Below are 20,580 nucleotides of genomic sequence, written 5' to 3' on the forward strand. Positions count from 1 at the left end.
TGTCCAACACTGGAAGGAAGCGAATATCCATCAACAGAGCTATTGGGGCTTCCGGGAACACAGATACATCTCAAAAATGTCATGCTGAGCGAAAGAAGCCCTACACAAAAGGTTCCCACCGGAGGAGCCCATTCATGTGAAGCTCTAGAACAGGCAAATCTAATCTATGGTGGGAAAAAAATGAGAGGAGTCGCTGCCTTTGGGAGAGGGATGCAGGCATTGCGCGCGGGAAGGAACACGAGCGAACGTCCTGGGGTAACTGTAATCTAGCTGAATGAGGGATCTGGACTATACAGGGTTGTGCATTTGTCATGTTCACCGAATGGTACCCTTAAGGTGTGTATACGTCACTGTATGTAAAGTTCACCTTAAAAGGGGGAAAAAAGAGCAATAAACAAATACTGATCCCTAGTTAATGATACAGGACCTGCTAAAGTACTCAGAGTGGGGAGTACATGAATGCCTGCAGCTTACTTTGGAACACATCCAAAAGATGGGGTGGATTGATGAGTGCATGGATGGCCACCATATGTTAATGGTAGGATCTGGATGGTGAGCATAAAATTCTTTCAACTCTATGTGTGAAAATTTGTCCTAGTAAAACACTGACACAAATAAAAAAGCCGGGGGGGGGGGGGGCGGGAATTGCAGAAAGGTGGTCAAAAGGTACAAACTTCCGGTTAAAAGATAAAGAAACACTAAAGATGTGATGCACCGCATGATGGCTATAGTTCACACTGCTGTGTGATACACGGGGAAGTTGGGAAGAGAGAAACTCCTACGAGTTCTTATGGCATGGAGAAAACCGTTTTCCCTTCTTTTCTTCCTTTCCTTTCCGTTGTATCTGTATGGGAAGACTGATGTCAGCTGAGCATACTGTGGTGATCATTTCACGATATACGTAAATCAAACCATCATGCTGTATGCCTTAAACTTGTACAGTGATGGGCGTTTGTCAGTAAAACTGGAAAAATAAATGTAAATAAATAAAATTAAAAAGTGGACTGATGAACTGAGTTACGGCTTCTAGGCTAAGGGCATTGTGCATGAGTGTACGTACCGCCCCCCCCGCCCCCGCCACGATTAAGTATTAGGCAGCCCCTGAGACGAAGGGCATGCTCTTGACCTTGCAGGAACAGCTTCGATACGTAAAGAGTTAAAAGAGAAGGTTGAGAGTTGTTTTTAAAGCATACCCATGTCAGCTGCAGCCCTCGTTGACGGTCCTCTGTGGGCTCAGCACACTCTATGCTGACAGTGTCTCAGCCCAGACCCACACCTTGGGACTCTGTGCCTTCCTGCCACACATGGGAACCTGCTCTCCCAGGGATCCAGGGGGTTCCCATGCCCCTCTGGAAAACCCTCAACCAATGGGGGTGGATCACTGCATTCTCCTCTTTCGGGCAGACAATTCTGGAGACCTTCTATGGCTGGCAGGATCCCGGCCCTACTGCCCAGAGCGAGAACCATGATGCGTCCTTAAACAGACTTCCGCTTCTTCTCACCTGCCCCTCCTCCCTGCACTCTCGGCTCACTTCTCGGATCACCTGCACTCAAGCCTTTATTTCGTGTGTTACTTCTAGAGGGACCCACTCTGAGACAGCGGGTACCAGGGTTAGCCTAAACAGCAGATCCTCAGGATGTGAGCCCGTACCTGGATTTCTCTTATCTATCGAACGGCAACAGGAACCCTACAGCTGGTGCTAAGTGGGCGTGTAAATACAAATTCTGAGGTCCCCGCCTGTGCGGGACTGGGAGGAGGTATGGGCCGAAGGACAGCTGGGATCTGCCGTAGCCCTACGCTTGGAATGGGGCGGGGGGATGGTAGGTGCAGGTAATTGCAAGGATTATTGAAGTTGGCTGATTTTTTATTAACACATTTGGAGGCTTTGAAGAAAGACCGCTTGAGGGGCTCAAGTCAGCCATTCTGTGATGCCAAAAGCTTCCGCGGCAATATTTAAAGACTGACGTCTCCGGCCGGAGATGTAAGGCTCAGGACTTAACCACGCGGGCACATGGGACAGGATCCCGAGGCGCAGAATGTGAGGCTGGATAGAGGGGAGTTTACTGACACGATGCCCTCTCCCGTGACCTCTGAGTTACCATCTTGATGGAAGTACCTTAACCCAGTTGCTATGCTTTTGGAAGCCAGCTCCCCGAACCTGGACAGGATACTGGCCTATAGGAAACGAGGCAGAGACGCCAGGATGGGCTTGGCATCCTGAGGAACGTGTGAGACATCTCAGGGAGATGGGAATGCAAAAACGGTGACCAAACAGGCCACCATCTGACTGCATCCCCCAAGACAGGACAGAGAACAGTGCCTTCAGGAAGGAATGCTCCACTGAGCAGGGCCCTGGCATCCTCGAGAAGCCCAGCGAGGCTGTCGAGCCCTCGAGGCTGGAGCAGACAATGCTGCTGTGGCACTCAGGATGACGACACTCTCCGGAATGCCCCAGCGAGGGACAACATAATTACCACAACGACCGGCGAGGCCAGGGTGTGCTGACCAGTGGCAATCTCAGGCAATGGCTCATCAACCACAGCATTTCCAGAGGGTGGGTAACCAGCAAGGATGCTGCCTGACCCGTCTAACAAGAAAAAGGTAATCAAGAACTCGTGAGCAAAAGGCTGATGTCAGCCAACGCAATGGACAACTGTGACTCCTTCCTCCGGTTCCTGGCTCTGGGCCAGCTCTCCAACAAACAGCCAACTGACCGGAGGGTTGGATGGATCCCTTGAGGAAGAACTCTGTGATGCCACTCCAGGACGCCCAATGAATATTCTCCTAATCCTTCCCCAGTAGGACTGGGGTACCTGTGTCCTCAGGAAAATGGTCCTCCAGACCTTGTGGGGATGGCTGGATACACTTGAGCTGGCATACCAGGGTATCTGACATGCCATCACTCCCCCTTATCACTCTTTAGGAAATCAGGGAGAAAGGGGTGCCATGGCCAGGGTCCTTCCACAGTGGATCCAACAAGTCAGAGGGCCTATCCTCTGGCGATTTCCCCGGTCCTGAGTGCACATTGGGATGGTTTTCCTTAACAGCCCCCAGAACCCTTACCGTAAGTCAGAGGCATCGTGGACGGAAGAGCCAGGTGGAAATCGTGGAAGTGCCCACTCCCCCAACTCAACCCAAGACCAATCTGAAGACTACAATTCCTCCTGGAATGGCAGGTCCTAGTGCCCCCTCCGCAGAGACTCACAGAACGTTCTCTTCAGATCCCCATTCATATCACATGTGAGCCCCTGCAGAGCAGACGGATCATGGTGGATGACAGTGGACTGCTAACTGAACCACGCAGCAGCCCGAGTAGCACCTGCTGTGTGGGTGTAGTGTTGTCACTGGAGCAGTCAATGCAGCCTCTGGCATTGGGTCTGTGGCTAATGTCCTGTTCTTTTCAAAACTATCAGTAAAAAGGATCAAAAGCCATTTGTAAGTGGGCAGGATAGCAGTACACGTTCTCTCTGGTCCCAGGTCCCCTTAACTGCCCCACTCTCTCCCATGAGACACCCTGGTCATCAGCACATCCCCTGGGCTGTCACGCTGTCTGATATATAAACAACATCATGTTATTTGGACCTAGGGAGCAGTGACAGGTCTCTGAAGCTTGGAAAAGCAGCAGGGTGACAGGGATAGCTACAGAAGCAGCATCACTTAAGGGACAGCTTCTTCCTTTTCTTCTTTTTTAAATTTATCTATTTTGAGAGAGAAAGCACGAGTGGAGGGGAGGAGGGGACAGAGAGAGAGGAGAGAGAGAGAATCCCAACTAGGCTCCGCACTATCAGCCCAGAGCCCGACGTGGGGCTTGAACTCACGAACCGTGAGATCATGACCTGAGCCAAAGTCAGACTTAACCGACTGAGTCACCCCTAAGGGGCAGCTTCTAAATGGTGACGGTCATGGTCAAGGTACATAGGGAAAATCTGCTTCGTGGCTCCAAAGTGACTCCCCTCAACATCTAAGGACCTGAGAGGATCCAGCCTAAAAGAGCCAGCCTCCTTAGTATCTCGGAGCTGTGGTACCTCTGACAGAAGTAAGGCCACCGAGGAATGTAGGGGGAGAAGGAAAGAGGGAATCTGCCTTCAGAGCTGACCCCCCCCCCCCCCACATACAAATACCATAAAATTTGACCTGTGTGCAGATTTCACCCCTTCTACATTAACTGGCACGGGAACAGAATACCGAAGAGCATGGTTTTATTTCACACGTGCAGGGCTGTGAGCGTCAGTGTTTCCAATGCATGAGGTCACAAAACACTTAGAAAAAGCAATTCCAAGCAAGGCAAAGCGCACACCTTCCCAAGACCCCCGTGTACATAATGCATATAGTAACACTGGAGAAAAAAGACAGCAGTACAAACAAAATATCCTTGAACCAATTACACATCAGGGACTCATACTGTCCAGTATAACATTTTTAAAAGTTATTGACTCCATTCAGATTATTTCAGTGGTAAATAGGCGTTTCTTAGAAATGTTAAACATAATACCAAAATTTACATGACCAGGTAATGTGAACATTCCCCACGTTTCCGAATGCTCAGGACTAAAAATAATCATATTTGCATTACTTGTGCACATACCTCCACTGGATTAAAGAAATAAAAGCTCGGTGACACCACAGGTTGGGAGGTATGTTGACCACGGGAAGACAATATGTCTTCAAGCCCTTCAGTATAACTCTGGTAAAGCACCCATTCAATGGATTTGCATCCCCAGCACGCTACATACCCTTTCACTCCAGGCCCAAAAGCCTGGAGAATTCCTGATGTGAGCTGCTCAGCTCCAGAGTGGCAGAGACCCAACCCTCCTAAGGCCACTAGCGCCCTAGGGTTGAGGGATAAGTTAAGGGCAGCGGAGAAGATCGGAATGGAAGAGAGTTGGTACACATGGGCTTCCCAGATCCCTCAGCTCACAGAACAAAGAGACGGAGAAGGACTATTTCAGATGACTCCACAACAAACTTTGGGCCAGAGCTAAGAGCCTTTCAAACATCCAGTGTTATGGAAGCACCAGGACATCAGCCACACGTCTGAAGCAAAAGAGCCACAGGGAATGGGGACAATCAATATGGATGTGGAAGAATTTGTGGATGAACTGCTATGGCTTATGCATTCTATTTTCATCAAGTTTGTTCATTTATTTATGCCTCTCTTGTTCCAGAAAGATCTCCATCCAGCGTTCCCAAAGATGGCGGGTTGGAGAGCGTGAATGACAGTGGAAGAGGCAGGAAAATGGCAGAACGGAGGAGAAAATGGCAGAAACACAGGGTGGGGCCAGTTCCTAATCCTCCAGGACTCGCAGGCAGTTACAGATTTAATTTTGCCCCCTCATCTCAGAGAAGAGGTGAAGCACACAGTCTAAAAAGATCAAAAAACGAGCCTTAAAATTATAAAACAATTCTTAAAAGTTGAAAACAGACCTAACTTTCCACACAGGAAAGGACAATTTCAAGTGAATTTGAAATAATATTTTGACGGTATTTAGCCTAAGGACAAAAATACATCTTACACTGCATTTCAGGTAAAACAAACGAACAAACAAAACTGCATCCCGCAGATTTCACCCTAGTAATATTTTATTGCTATTTTGAATCCATAATATACAGAAGTGGGATATAGTAAATAAGAAATGACACTGACAACCAACATTTTCAGAAATGAAATCAGAGAAAGTGAGGTAAAAACCCTGTAATCAGGGCTATGTGGGAAATCTCTATACCTTCCACTCAATTTTGCTGTGAACATAAAACTGCTCTAAAAAATAAAGTCTATTTAAAAAAAAAAAAAGCCCATAATCTGCCATTTGAATTGGAAATACTAATATAACTTATTTTTTTCTCTTCCTAAAAAAAATATTTATTTCCTAGCAATAGCCACTGTAACAGCTTAGAAATGACACTAGTGAGCAGCACTTAACTCCTCTAACACTTAAACCACAGCCTCTAAATATTTCCCACTAAAAGGAACCCGGAACTCCTTCCAGAAATTACTTAGTCCAAATCCGGGGCAAAACGCGTACAAAATAAGCCCAAAACTGTCAACGACTATTAGGGTCACAACAAAATGCCACAGAAACAATCTGGCTCCAACTGGCCAAGGACAGGAGATTGTGAGCATCAAAAGATTTATCACTTCAACGGACTGAAACACATCAGATATATGAAAAGAGTCAAATTCATGATACTCCGTCCCAACCCAAAGAAAAGCTTATGGGTTCATCTTTGCAGTTTGCTGGGGAATCAACTCTTCATTCTGGAAACCAACGAATAGAGGGAAAGAGTCTAGCATCTATCTTGCCTTCGTTATAGACTTTTTCAGAGCAATCAGTTGATGAAGAGAATTCTTTGTGGAAGAACCACAGTTAGTAAATACAGAAGAAATGATGAAATGAAAAATCACCACTTTGGGGGCTGATGGCATGATTAGATTTTCTGAGTGCTCCAAAAAATCCTTCAGAATCCAGAGCAGAGGTAAAAGAAGTTTCCATTGTCTCTTGAATATAGAAAAGCTAAGTAACCAACTAGTCCTGGGAAGCCTATTCAGTACTCTGGCCTACTAAATTCTGTATTAAATATACCAAACTTAAAAAAAAAATCATTTTGAAATCCCTAGTGGAACAGTGACTTTAGGTAATAACCATCAATGACTGCTGAAACAGTCATAGAGGAGAAGATGATGAGGAACTTTCTAGTGGAGGGGTCAAGCTGGCAACACCTGGGTCAGTCTTAGCATCACTGAAAGCAGTGAAGTCTTCCTGCCAAAAAAAGAAAAAAGTCGAACGTGATTCTATCCAGCTGTAACTTTTATAGATCTCTAGCTCTACCAGTTCACAGAAAATGAGGGATAGTACAACACAGTAAACATTACCACAAATCCAAAATGTAGGAAATACGAAGAAATAATATCCAGATAACTTGACCAAGGAAACGACACAAAGAAGGGAGGATGTTTTATAGACTTAGATTTAAGAAATATATCACATACGGTATATGGACCTTGTTTTTATTTTTTATTTTTTAGGTTTATTTATTTTCGAGAGAGACGGAGAGTGGGGGAGAGGGGGAGAATCCCAAGTGGGCTCTGTGGAGCTCAGTCCCAAACTGTGAGATCACGACCAGAGCCAAAATCAAGAGTCGGATGCCCAACCAACTGAGCCACCCAGGTGCCCCTGGACCTTGTTTCTAGATTATGATTCTAACAAAAGAACTGTAAAAAGACGTAATTCCTGAAGAAGCCAAATAAACTAAACCAAAAGCTAACAGAAAGGAAATAGTAAAAATCAGAGCAGATAAATGAAAGAGAGAATAGAAAAACAACAGAAAAAAATCAATGAAACAGAGTTTTTTTTTAAATCAACAAAATTTACAAACCTTTAGCTAGATTAACTAAGAATGAGAGAAGACTCAAATAACTAAATCAGAAATAAAAGAGGAGATGTTACAACTGATGCCACAGAAATAAAAAAAGATCGTAAGATGCTACTATGAATGATAATATGCCAACAAACTGGGTAATCTAGAACAAATGAAAAAACTCCTAGAAATATACAACCTACCAAGACCGAATCACAAAGAAACAGAAAATCTGAGGAGACAAATAATTAGAAAGAAAATTGAGTCACTAACTGAAAATCTCAAAGAAAAATCCAAGACCAGATGGCTTCACCGGAGAATTCTACCAAACATTTAAAGAATCAACACCAATTTTCTTGACACTCTTGCAAAAAATCAAAGTGGAGAAAATATTTCTAAAGCTCATTCTATAAGGCCAACATTATTCTAATACCTAAGCCAGACAAGATATAACAAGAAAACTACAGACGAATACTTCTTTTTTTTAATGATTTTTTTTAAGTTTTTATTTATTTTTGACAGAGAGAGAGAGAGAGAGAGAGAGAGCGAGCGAGCGTGAGCTGGGGAGGGGCAGAGAGAGAGAGGGAGACACAGGCTTCAGGCTCCGAGTGGTCAGCACAGAGTCCGATGTGGGGCTCGAACTCATGAACCATGAGATCATGACCTGGGACGAAGTCGGACGCTTAACCCACTGAGCCACCCAGGTGCCCCTACAGATGAATATTTCTGATGAATATTGATACAAATATCCTTAATAAAATACCAGCAAAGTGAATTCAACAACTTGGCATTATATACTATGACCAAGTAAGATTTATTCCTGTAATGCAAAGATGATTCAACATATGAAAATCAATCGCCACATTAACAGAATAAAGGACAAAAACCACACGATCATTTTAATTGAGGCAGAAATAGTTTTGACAAGCTTCAACACCATTTTAATGACAGAACACTCAACAAATGTGGAATAGGAGAAAATCACCTCAACATATTAAAGGCCGCATATGAAAGCCCACAGCCAACACCATACTCAGTGGTGAAAACTGCAACTTTTCCTCTATGATCAGGAACAAGGCAAGAATGCCTGCTCTCACCACTTCTATTCAACAGAGTACTGGAAGTCCTAGCCAGAGAAACAAGGCAAGAAAAACAAATGAAAAGTTTCATATACCAAAGAGAGAGAGAGAGAGAGAGAGAGAGAGAGAGAGAGAGAGAGAGAAACTGTTACAACTAATGAAAAATTTTCGGCAAAATAGCAGAATACAAAATCAACATATAAAAATCAGTTCCATTTCTATACACTGACAATGAACAATCCGAAAAGGAAATTAAGAAAACAACTTCATTTACAACAGCATTTAAAAAAATACTTAATAAACTTAAACAAGGAGGTGAGACTCATACACGGAAAACTACAAAAACATTGCCTAAAGAAATGAAAGAAAGGATTAGAGGAACAAACATTAAGATGTCCATTCTACCCAATGTGATACACAGATTCAACACAATCTCTATCAAAATCCCACCCCATTTTTTGCAGAAATTCATCCTAAATTTCATATGGAATTTCAAGGAACCCCAAGTAGCCAAAAACAATTTTGAAAAAGGAGGACAAAGTTGGAAGACTCACACTTCCGGATACCAAAAGACATTACAAAGCTACAGTAATCAACGGTGTGATACCAGCATAAGAACACAAACAGACCAATGGAATAGGCTAGAGAGGCCAGAAATAAACCCTCACACATATGCTCAGACGGTCTTCACAAGGACTCTCAGATCACTTGACAGGGAATGGACAGTCTCCTCAAAAAACGGTGTTGGGAGAGGCACCCGGGTGGCTCAGTCAATTAAGCATCCAACTTCAGCTCAGGTCATAATCTCACGGTCCAGGAGTTTGAGCCCCACATTGGGCACTTCTGACAGCTGAGCCTGGAGCCTGCTTTGGATATTCTCTCTCTCTCTGCCCCTCCCCTGCTTGTTCTCTCTCTCTCTCTTTCAAAAGTAAACTAAAAAAAAAAAAAAAAAAAAAAAAAGACATGGTGTTGGGAAAACTGGATATCCACATACAAAAAAATGAAATTGGACTCTTATACCATATACAAAAATTAACTCAAAATGGCCTAAAGACCTAAATATTAGACCCAAAACCATAAAACTCCTAGAAGGAATCAAAGGGGAAAATCTTCAACACTGGATCCGGTTAATTATTTTGGGGATATGACACCAAAGCACAGGCACAAAAACAAAGACAGACAAATAGGACATCCAACTTAAAAACTTTTGCCTGTCAAGGGGCACAACCAATAGACTGAAAAGTCCGTCTTTGGAATGAGAGAAAATATTTGCAAATCATTTATCTGATAAGGGGTCAATATCGAGAATATATGAAGACCTCCTATAATGAAAACAAAAATCGAATAACCTGATTTGAAAAAGAGGCGAACGGCTTGAATTGACATTTCTCCAAAGATGATGGACTAGTAGATAATATGCACAGAGAAAGATGCTCAACGTCACTAATCATCAGAGAAATGCAAATCCAAACCACAATATCACCTCACTCCATTATCAAAAAAAGGAGCAAGCGGGGACGTAGAGACGTAGAGAAACCGGAGCCCTCGTACATCGTGGTGGGAATGTAAAATCGTGGAACTGCTACAGAAAACAGTAGTGAGCTTCCGCAAAATAACGAAAACAGAACTAACATATGATCCGACAGTCCCACTCCTGGGTGTGCATCCAAAAGAACAGAAAGCGGGGCCTCGAAGAGATGTTTGCATACCCGTGTTCGTCGCAGCACCATTCACAACAGACGAGAGGTGGAAACGACCCAGAGGTCCACTGAACGGATGGGTGGACGGATAAACAAAACGTAGTATGTACCTACAGGGGAATATTATGCAGCCTTAAAAAGGAATGGAGTCTTCAACAACGGAAATACGCTTAACACTACTGAATGGCACACCTAAAAATCATTAAGATGATCAATTTTACACTAGGTGTTTTTAATCACGATGAAAAAAAGACAACTAAGATAATCAGGAAAAACTGAACACAAATTCTCTACACAGTCAATTGCATTTAATCCTGTGCTCACCTGTCACAGATACAACTACTTAACCCTGAAACGGTGGGAGACGAAAACACCTTTATTGAGAGGTAGAAGGCCTGGCTTCCAGCCCCAGATCTCCTACCTAGGTATTAAATGATGTTAAAGAATCTCTATTACCAGGGCACCTGGCTGGCTCAGTCACTAGAACATGCGACTCCTGATCGGGGGGTTATGAATTCGAGCCCCACGTTGGGTGTAGAGATTACTTAAAAACCAAGAATTACTATTACTTTTATTGGATACAATGGCATTATGGATATGCTTTTTGTAAAGTATTTTTGGGTGAAGTTATGCTAAGACTTGCTTCAACATATTCCAGCCAAAAAAGAAAGAGTATGAGGCAGCAGTACCTGAGAAAGAACAGCAGGATGGTCTTAACTGTTGAAGCTGCATGATGAGTAAGTACCTGGGGATTCGCGATGCTATCCTCTCTACTTTGTGAATGTTTTTATATTTCACGATAAGAAAGCTTAAAACAAAATAAAGGGAGAAAAGGGTGCCTGGATGTTTGGAAAGGATGGAATAGCATGAATTCATCACACGCTATTGTTCATTTTTAAAAAGCATTATAGGGGCGCCTGGGTGGCTCAGTCGGTTGAGCGTCCGACTTCAGCTCAGGTCACGATCTCGCAGTCCGTGAGTTCGAGCCCCGCGTCAGGCTCTGGGCTGATGGCTCAGAGCCTGAAGCCTGTTTCCGATTCTGTGTCTCCCTCTCTCTCTGCCCCTCCCCCGTTCATGCTCTGTCTCTCTCTGTCTCAAAAAAATTTTTTTTTAAAGTCAAAAAAAATTTAAAAAAAAAAAGCATTACATTTTGGGGCGCCTGGGCGGCTCAGTTGGTTGACCATCTGACTTCGGCTCAGGTCATGATCTCACAGCTTGTGAGTTCGAACCCCGCGTCGGGCTCTGGGCTGACAGCTCAGTGCTTCAGATTCTGTGTCTCCCTCTCCCTCTGCCCCTAACCCACTCGCATTCTGTCTCTGTCCCTCTCAAAAATAAATAAACATTAGGGGCGCCTGGGTGGCTCAGTCGGTTGAGCGTCCGACTTCAGCTCAGGTCACGATCTTGCGGTCTGTGAGTTCGAGCCCCGCGTCGGGCTCTGGGCTGATGGCTCAGAGCCTGGAGCCTGCTTCCGATTCTGTGTCTCCCTCTGTCTCTGCCCCTCCCCAGCTTATACTCTTTCTCTCTGTCTCAAAAATAAATAGACGTTAAAAAAAAATTTTTTTTTTAATAAAAAAATAAACATTAAAAAATAAATAAAGCATTACATCTCAACTTGTGTTTAACAAATTAAAAAAAAAAAAGGAAACTAAAAGAAAATTGAAAGAATTTTCAAGCTTCAAGTAAATGTTCCTCACCGCCTCCCCCAGCCAAAACCCAACAAAACAAAGAAGGCAAGTAAACGAGGAGGAACGGGGAACAGAGGTGCAAAGGGTGCCGTGGGGAGTGGCCCACCAGTTTCTGCCGGGAACAATTCCACGTCGTGGAATACAAAGCAGGCGTGAGAAGGCGCGGAGGACTCCCACGGCACACAGGATGGCCCTGCCTGATGGCATCCAAGAGAAAAAAGACACAAAGTGCAAGACAAAACGTAAGGAAGCTGAAGGAAGCTAACATCGCAAAGCTCAGGACACGGGGTGAGAAAGAGCCACACCGAAGAAAGCGGCAAAATAACCGGGTAGGCGAGTCGACCACCACCAGGTGCGCCGGAAGGTGCCAGAAAAACGGCATCAGGCAGCGCGGTCTGGTGAAATCCACACAAAACAGAACTGGAAACGCGACTAGAATGGTCCACAAGACAGGGTCAGGTCCCGAGGCAGAGGGAGGGTTTGGAAGTCCAGTCATCCCGAGGCCAGGACGCGGGGGCGAGCTAGGCGTGGCACCGTGGAGAAGGGGGTCAGAACCTGGGAGGTGGCCTGCCACCCCGCGCAAGGCCACCTCTCCTGTGATCCCGCCGTCTATCAACTGTATGAAGAGAAGGGCCGGGGTCGTGCTCTCCAAACTTGCTCCCAGCCGCAAGGACGACGAAACACAAGGGGATACAAAACGAGGAACCCGCTGAAATCTCGACTCGAAGACACATGGGAAACTTGCCTGGCGGGCTCGCCGTCACCATCTTCGCTGCCTGCGACAGGAGAGGTGGCCCCCAGGATCCCCGGGGACTCCGTGTGTCGTACACGGGAAGGCAAGGAGGAGGCTGAAGAAACCCCCTGAGGCGGAATGCGCACCGGACCCAGCAGCACAGGCAAGGAAAGCAAACCCTAGCAGTTGCCGCCTTGACCCTGATCGCTGGCCCCTGGCAGCGGGTTACCCACTCACACTCCCCGCTTTACTGCTCCAGAACAGGTGCCTCCGGGCGCCCGTGCCTGACGCGGTTGGCATGCCCACGTGATGTTTAAATACTGACCCCACCCAGTGCCTCCTGAGTGACTGTGCCCCGCGTACCTGACGCCACGCCTCAATACTCTCCCCGTGAAACCATCCTGAGGTAGCTAAGTTATCCTCATTTTCAGGTGAGGGAAACCGCGGCTCAGTGAGGTCAAGTCACGTGCGGGCCGCTACCCGACCCAGGAGCAGCGGGTGAGCCTCTCCAGGCAGGGCGGTGGAGAAAGACTCTCAATCACAAAAGGGCCACCGCTGAGCCGAGGTTGCCAAGCTTCCCAGTGCAACTTTTTCTAAGAGGAGAGCTTACTGACGTCGGCCTCAGGGTCAAAGGGTATCTGGCCTCTGGCCCAAGAGGCTTGGCCGGCAGGGTGGGGTCACTCCAGAGGGTCGAGAGCCGGGCCGCATGGCACCACGGTCCTATGGCCAGAGCCCCAGGATAACGCTGACGGGGTGGGGGATGGAAGGCTGGGTGTGGGAGCAGAGGCCACCCAGCAGGGAAGACAGTCCCAGCCACCCACAGCTGGGGCCCAGGGGAAGGGAAGGCCTGGAGGCCCCGACAGAGCACGAAGCCCTGCCGCTCCCCGCACAGCTCCCAACTTCCCCCGTGGAGAGCAAACCTCAGTGCCTCACAAGACGCAGACCCGAACCCGGGGTGAGGGGTGGGGGTGGGCGCCGGGGAGGGGCACGCAGCCTCCCGACTCTTCTTCCAGGGTAACAGACACCCTACACTGAAACCGGCCAACCTCCTTCCGGGCTCTGGCCCGAGTAATCGTGGACAAATGGAGACCAGCCTCAAGCAAACCACTCTGAAAGACCAGCAGGCTCTAAGCCCCTGTGCGTTCTCTTTGCACAGTCAGATGTGTCTGAATCCTGCACTCGCTTGTAACAGATACAACTACTTACCCACGGGACAGCAGAAGAGGAGGCAGGGGACCCGGCTTCTAGCCAAGAATCTCCTACATACCCTGTCATCCTGCCAATGCCCTACTTCCCTCGGCCTCAGTCTCCTCACCTTCAAACAGGGAAAAGTAGCCTGTCCTTCATCACCTCCCCCAAGCGGTGCATAAAGGGAGCCAAGGGAGGGAAGCCCCCTCTGAGTTCCTCAGCAGCGGAACCCTTAGCATCCCATCGCCTACCACCGTGCTCCTGTGTCTTTCCAGCCCACCCCCGATCCCAAAGGCCCAGGAGCACAGGCAGTAAAAGTATCACTCAAGGCCCGGGACAGCGCGAGCCCTGTGTCCCCGCGGGTTTGGCTGATGCCCTCAGTAAAGGCGACTCTGCCAGAGCCAGCGGGGAAAAGAAAGCATTCTTCTCCAGTGGCCAGAGGGGCCTCCCTCTTGCCTGTTCTGGCTTACCTGGCCACCCCGCCCCTTCCCCAGAAGTTCCTTCCAGTGATGCTGGAAACTGCCCAAGTCCTAAAGAGGGTTTCAGACCACCAGTGTTCCTCTCTGTTCTGCTTTTAGAGGTGTCCCTTTCAGGCAACCCCGTTTCGGTGCGGCCCTGTGAGCTCTGCGGACAAGGAGGGCTCACTCCACATCACCTGGAAAAGGGACGCTTGTTCTGACATATGGGACGTCAGTGGCCTCGCAGATACACATAAATAAGCAACTGGCCATCTGCGGAGGAAACCAGCCCATGCTCGCTAGGCAGCCCCAGCGCAAGATACTGCTCAAGCCAGGCTTGTGGCCGAGCGTGCGTGGGCAGGGCTGGGCAGCAGAGGCTGCAGGGGGTAAAGCAGGCCACCCGCTCTGTAGAGGGACGGAGGGTGAAGGGCGAGGACTCTGAAGGGGCGCACAGGGCAGGGCCAGGTTCAAGGAGCCCGCCGCAGGATGAGCTCGGTAATCTCTGCCCTGGTGCCCAGTCTCATGGGGATCCCATAGTAGGCGGTGCCCGGGCTGACGTACACAAACGTGGTCTGGGCCACCTGGTAGAGGCCGGCGAAGAAGGGGTTCAGGAGATAGGCTGCCACGTTCAAGGGGAAGATCTGCCCGGCATGCGTGTGCCCAGAAAGAATGAGGCTAATATCCGGCCGAGCCTGCAGGGCCCTCTTGGCAGCCAGGGGCTGGTGAGCCAGCAAGACGGTGGGGCGGTCCGGGCGGCAGCCCTCCAGGGCCTTGACCAGGTCCATGCCGTGGCCGTAGTAGTGCAGGATGTCCGCCTCGATGTCATCCACCCCAGCCAAGCAGATCCAGTCGTCGTCCTCAGCGCCCCCGGGTTGGGCCCCCGTGGCGGAAATCCTCACGTTCTCGTTGTGAAGGGGCCTGACGTTCAGGGATTCCAGCAGCGCGAACCAGTTGCTGACGTCCGACGTGTAGTACTCGTGATTCCCCGTGACGAAGTAGGCGCCGAGGCGCGAGCGAAGCTGGTCCAGAGGAGCGACCGCCGTCCGCAGGCTGGAGGCTTCCGCGTCACAGAGGTCCCCCACGATCACCGTGACGTCTGGCTGCAGCGCGTTCACCATCCTCACGAACATCTCCATCTTGGTCCTGCCCACGGTGGGGCCCAAGTGGATGTCGGAGAGGAGCGCGATCTTGAGGCCGTCCATCGAGGGAGGCAGCTGACGGACGGGCACCTGCACGGTCTTCACGGCCGGGGGCTGGGCGGCGTTCAGAAGCCCAGCCACACTGAGCACAGCGGTCACTGCCACCGCCAGGGCCGGCCTGACCGCCACCTTCCTTGTCTTGTCGAGGCCGCCCACGACCCTGCCGCTGCGCCAGGCCACGAGCTGATAGGCCTGCTCCATGCCACTGAGGGTGCAGAGGAAGAAGACCATGATGATGTACGCCCCGAGGCAGGAGTAGGCTGCCAAGGAGAAGAGATAGGGCTCCTCGGCCACTAAAAAGAGCATGGTGAAGAAGCTGGAATGGGCCAGGGCCAGAAACGCCACAACCGCCATCTTCCAGAGCTGGAAACAGGCGGACTCGGCGCCCGGGCAGTGGCTGAGGTTGCTGACTGTGCTCCGCCAGATGTAGAGGGAGCCAATGAGCATGAGCGAGTTGGCAAACAGGGCGAGCTGCAGGCGGAACAGCCAACGCCAGGCCCGGAGCTCAAGGCTCCCCGCCAGACAGGAGCGGGACACAATCATGGACACGAAGACAGTGCCGGCGGCCAGGGCAGCCTTTGCACGCAGGGACAGCTGCCTGAAGATCGCCATTTTTCTCTGCTCCTAAGAGGGTCCCCTGCCAGTTCTGGGCGGGCGGGCTCTGGAAGATGAGCTCCTTAGAAAGGACAGTGGCCAAGGAGAGGTTTCCAGGTCAGCTCCGCCTGCAACCAGGAACCCGCGTCAGCTTTGTGGGATATTAGAGCTTCCTTGTCCCCATTCAAAACCTGAAGGCCACTCACATCTACCCAACCCGCCTGGAATCCAAGCCACTCAAATCTGAGGGTTGCTACACTTGATTATCAAAATACAGACACAGCGGATTGTAACGCGATGGGCAGTTCTCATTTTCTTACTTACAGTGTTCTGAAAATATGTAAAAGTGTTTCCACAAAGCACAGGAACTTTTTTGTTTTTATAATAAGAAAAACATTATCCTAAATTTGCAGTTTGCAAAGCGTGGTCCGGGGCGAGCCTCGCAGGAGGATCATGTGGTCAAAACGATTTCCACGATAACCCTAGGCTGTACCCGCCTTTTCCATTCTCATTCTCTCACGAGTGCATAGAGGACCCCTCTTGAGGCTCTGTGACATGTGACCTGGCAAGGACTTGACAGACGTGAAAGAGATTTGCAAAAATGTAAAACAGTGCCACTCTTCCTCCTAAGCTCTGGGGAGAAATATTGTTATTTTTCAAAATATATGTGTGTGTGTATACATACATAGTTAATATATAGTTATATATATAAATATAGTTTGTGGAACCTATAACGATTATTTCTGAAATAAGTTAATAAATAGTTTTAAATTTTCTCTTTTAATTTCTAAGATAAAATTAGCCCAGGGGGCTGCCCTGTCCACAAGCTCATCCATAAATGCCCATCTCTCCCCTCCCCCAACCCTCCCAGGTATGGGTTAAAATCCACCCTCCTCCTCTCTCTCTGCCAATGTTCCCGGGGAACTGCTCCCCAGTGCCCCCTGGCCAGTGGTTCTCAAAGCTGCGTAGCTCTCACTCAAGGGCTCCTTCAGGCCTTTTAGACAACAAAAACAAAAACAAAAACAAAAACAAAAACAAAAACGGAGCGTGGAAACCACAGACCAGAGATGGAAGTTAGCAAGAACTCGATTTTAGTGATCTTTCCCCAAGAACCCCATGTTCCACTGTTTTCAGCAGGTGTTTTTCAACTACTTAAAATTTTCACCCTTGGTTTTAAAGTATGACCTCTCTCTGCCTACGCAAGTTACTGAAAGCCTTTTAGCCAGCGGTGCAATTTACAAGTCAATGGGCCCAAATTCCACCACCTTCTACTGAAAACACGCCCCAGCCTCGGCCCACCCAAACTTTCGGAGGAACCACAGCCGGTTCGCCGAACGTGCAGGGAGACAGGTGCCCATTTCGATTGCCTGCCCGCCCCCCACCCGCCAACCTTTCCGCGGCTGTGATGCTGGCCTCCCCAGGCGGCGGTCTGGAGGCCCCTAGGCCCCCGCTTTAGCTCTGACAAGTGAACTGGGGCTGTCCATCTCCCCCGCCAATCTCGCCCGCCCCACCAACTCACCTACTTGCTCCGCCAGACCCCCCTCCAGCAACGCGGGCCACCACCTGCAGCCTACCTCTGGCCCACCCTTGGCCTGCACCGCCAGACCCTGAAGACCCGGGAAACCCAAGCCAAAAGCAGGCAGCAGGGAGTGCCGAGAAGGGGACGAGATGTTTGAAAAGACAACACTTCGAAGGAAATCAATCCAACGCTTCCATCGCGCGGGCCTCTCCTGACCCCATTTTTCTCCTTCCGGAGCGCTCAGCAGCTCCCGAAATGGGCAAGGGAGGGCGCCTCACGCCAGAGCCCACGGCGCCTCCAATACTGCGCGCTCCGGAAACCTGCAAGGCTGCAAGGGTCTGGGCGCACCTCGTCTCGCCCCGTCCTTGCACCGACGGGGAAGCGGGTCCAAACGAAAGGGGAAACGCGGGCAGAGCACGCGAGCCGCAGAGCTACCGGGAAGGACGCGCGCCCCGCCCGGCCCGCCCCCGACGGGAGGGCCGGCCCACTGCCTGCGCCCCGTCGACTGCCTGCCGGCCTGCCTGCCTGCCTGCCGGGGCGCACTCGGGAGCCCCGGGCCCACGGCCCGCAGGACCCCCGCTGGCCGCCGCCGCAGCCCGGACCCCGCCAGCCTGCCCCCTCTCCTGCGGACTTACGCGCAGGCCGCGCGCAGGGCCCAGCAGCAGCGGCACCAGCAGCAGAGAGAGAAGGCGAGCAGCCCCGGGGAAGTCCATCCTCCAGCCTCTCCGCTCCGCAGTCAGCGCGCCGGCCAGCTGCCCAGCGTCGCTCGGCCGAGGACCCGCGGCCTGGCGCCGCCCCTCGTCGGCCCTGCGCCCCGCCCCGTTCCGACCCCGCCCACGCCCCGCCCCTCTCCGGCCCTGCAGCCAGCCGCGCGCCGGCTCCGCCCCTGCCCCCGCCCCCGCTCCGCCCCTGCCCCGCCCGTCGGCCCTGCAGCCAGCCCCGCGCCGGCTCCGCCCCGCGACCGTGGAGCCGTGGCCTGCGGCAGGGAGGGGCGCGGAGGAGCCCCGGGGGCGCGGGCGGGCGCGTGACCCCAGGGTGGCTCTATCTGGATTTTGCTAGTGGCTGCGGGTGGGAGGGTCCCTTTGGACGGGCAATCAGGAGGCCCGACTGTCAGCAGCTTGATAAGGCGTCCCGGGGTTGGACTTCAACCAGGGTCTCCTTGCTCCCTGGCTGCCTGGAGAGGACCGAAGGGGGAAGCTGAGAGCGACACACCTAAGGGGACGACGTACGCGGCGGTTCGCGACGGGTGGTGCCTGCACCCACCTGGTACTTGTCATAAATGCAAATTCCAGGCCACCGTCCCAGAAGCTCTCAGTCAGAAACTCTAGGAGTGGGGTCCAGAAATCTGCATTTTTGCAAGTGTTCCACGTTACTCCAGCGTATGCAGAAATTTGAGAACCACCGTGCTAGGTCGCTGCTGGTTTTAGAGATTATGGTTCAACTGCGACAAAATCAATTCCAAATGCCAACCCCCCAAAGCACCCGGGTTTGCGGCATTTCTACTTCCGCACGGTTGGGTTTTCAGAGATAGGAGAAGTAGCAGCACCCCCGCCTTTCAGTTTGGCACTTGAGTCCCTCAACAGCCTTGCACCGCAGGGAATCTGACAGTTGGATGTGAAATGATACTGTATCTTTGACTCTTGGGGAAGAACAGTCCCTGTAGCCTCAGTTAAAATCCTGTCCTGGCCCGTTCCCCCTGAGCTCGGAAAATCCCACGTCCTCTTCACTGTCACTTGGAAAGTCTTAGCTTTAATGGAAACTAAGTTTCAGAGGGAAATCACTTTTATTGTTTCTCAGCGTATTTGTTTATTTAGCGTTTTAATCTTAATTCCAGTTAACGGAATGTTATATTAGTTTCAGGTGTAGAGTTTAGTAATTCAGCACTCCCAGACCTCACCCCATGCTCATTAAGACAAGTGCACTCCTTACTCGCCGTCACCTGGTTCACCTCCCCTCTGGTAACCACACTAGTTCTCTAGAATTAAGAGCACGCTTTCTCTCTCTCTTATTTTTTCCCCTTTGCTTGTCTGTTTTGCTTCTTAAATTCCACATATGAGTGAAATCATATGGTATTTGTCTTTCTCTGACTGATTTTGCTTAATTAGCATTATATTCTCTAGCTCCATCCATATCATTGCAAATGGCGAGATTTCATTTCTCTTTGTGGCTGAATAATATTCCATTGTATATATATGCCACATGTTTTTTTTTTAAAGAGATTTTAAAATTGTTTTACATTTATTTATTTATTTTGAGAGATATATCAGGGGGGAGAGAGAGAGAGAGAGAGAGAGAGAGAGAGAGAGAATCCCAAGCAGGCTCCACACTGCCAGTGCAGAGCCCAATGTGGGGCTCAAACCCATGAACCGTGAGATCATGACCTGAGCTGAAATCTTAGCCAACTGAGCCACCCAGGGGCCCCAACCACATCTTCTTTATCAATTCAACAATCAGTGGACACCTGGGCTATATCCATATCTTGGCTATTATAAACAATGCTGCCATAAACATAGGGGTGCAAGTAACCCTTTGAATTAATATTCTTGTGTTCTTGGGGAAATACCCCATAGGGTATTGCAATTGCTGGATCATAAGGTAGTTCTATTTTGCTTTTAAATATATGTTGCTTTGGGGGCACCTGGGTGGCTCAGTTGGATGAGTGTCCGACTCTGGAGTTCAGCTCAGGTCCTGATCTCAAGGTTCATGGGTTTGAGCCCCACGTTGGGCTCTGCTCTGACAGAGTGGAGCCTGCTTGGAATCTCTCTCCCTCTCTTTCTGTGCCTCCACCACTCATGCTCTCTCTCTCGAAAAATAAATAAATAAACAAATATTGCTTTTAAATACATACACACATATTTTTAAAATTTCCAGCTTTATTAGTTATAGTTGACATAGCACAAAATTCATTTGTTTTAAATATTTTATTTTGCTAACTCCTTATTTTGGAAAATAAAAGGTAAGGTTAAATTAGGCTCTTTCTGTTAATAGATTCTGTTTCTCTCCCGGACTAGACTTTAGTTAGGCTCCTCCTGTCTTTGCCTGGCCTGCATTGCCTGGTTAAGCAAAGA

At 49.4% G+C, this 20,580-nt stretch overlaps 2 protein-coding genes across 11 annotated transcripts in view; both read right to left on the reverse strand.

The window, feature by feature from the left end:
* The window catches only part of GLB1 (galactosidase beta 1), a 119,833-nt gene extending 101,560 nt beyond the window's left edge, over nt 1-18,273 (reverse strand). For 8 of the 9 annotated variants that reach the window (XM_045036320.1, XR_006584616.1, XR_006584617.1 and 5 more), the window contains exon 1: nt 18,148-18,273. In XM_045036320.1, the coding sequence (XP_044892255.1) occupies nt 18,148-18,225 (78 nt within the window). In that variant the 5' untranslated portion in view covers nt 18,226-18,273. 9 annotated transcript variants of the gene reach the window in all.
* On the reverse strand, nt 14,616-18,284 carry TMPPE (transmembrane protein with metallophosphoesterase domain). Of its 2 annotated transcripts, none has more exons than XM_045037915.1 (2): nt 18,148-18,284; nt 14,616-16,121 (listed from the first exon to the last, which is right to left on the reverse strand). In XM_045037915.1, the coding sequence occupies exon 2, from the start codon at nt 16,009-16,011 to the stop codon at nt 14,668-14,670; it is 1,344 nt and encodes a 447-aa protein (XP_044893850.1). In that variant the 5' UTR covers nt 16,012-16,121; nt 18,148-18,284; the 3' UTR covers nt 14,616-14,667. The 2 variants fall into 2 exon arrangements, with proteins under 2 accessions (XP_044893850.1, XP_044893851.1); XM_045037916.1 differs by lacking the exon at nt 18,148-18,284 and adding an exon at nt 17,861-18,120.
* Nucleotides 18,285-20,580: the final 2,296 nt, after the last annotated feature.

This window comes from Felis catus, chromosome C2 (genome assembly GCF_018350175.1).
Source record: "Felis catus isolate Fca126 chromosome C2, F.catus_Fca126_mat1.0, whole genome shotgun sequence".
NCBI lineage: Eukaryota > Metazoa > Chordata > Mammalia > Carnivora > Felidae > Felis > Felis catus.

Excerpts from the sequence above, each read along its gene's own strand:
- TMPPE (XM_045037915.1), bottom strand. The coding sequence starts at position 16,011 with ATGGCGATCTTCAGGCAGCTGTCCCTGCGTGCAAAGGCTGCCCTGGCC.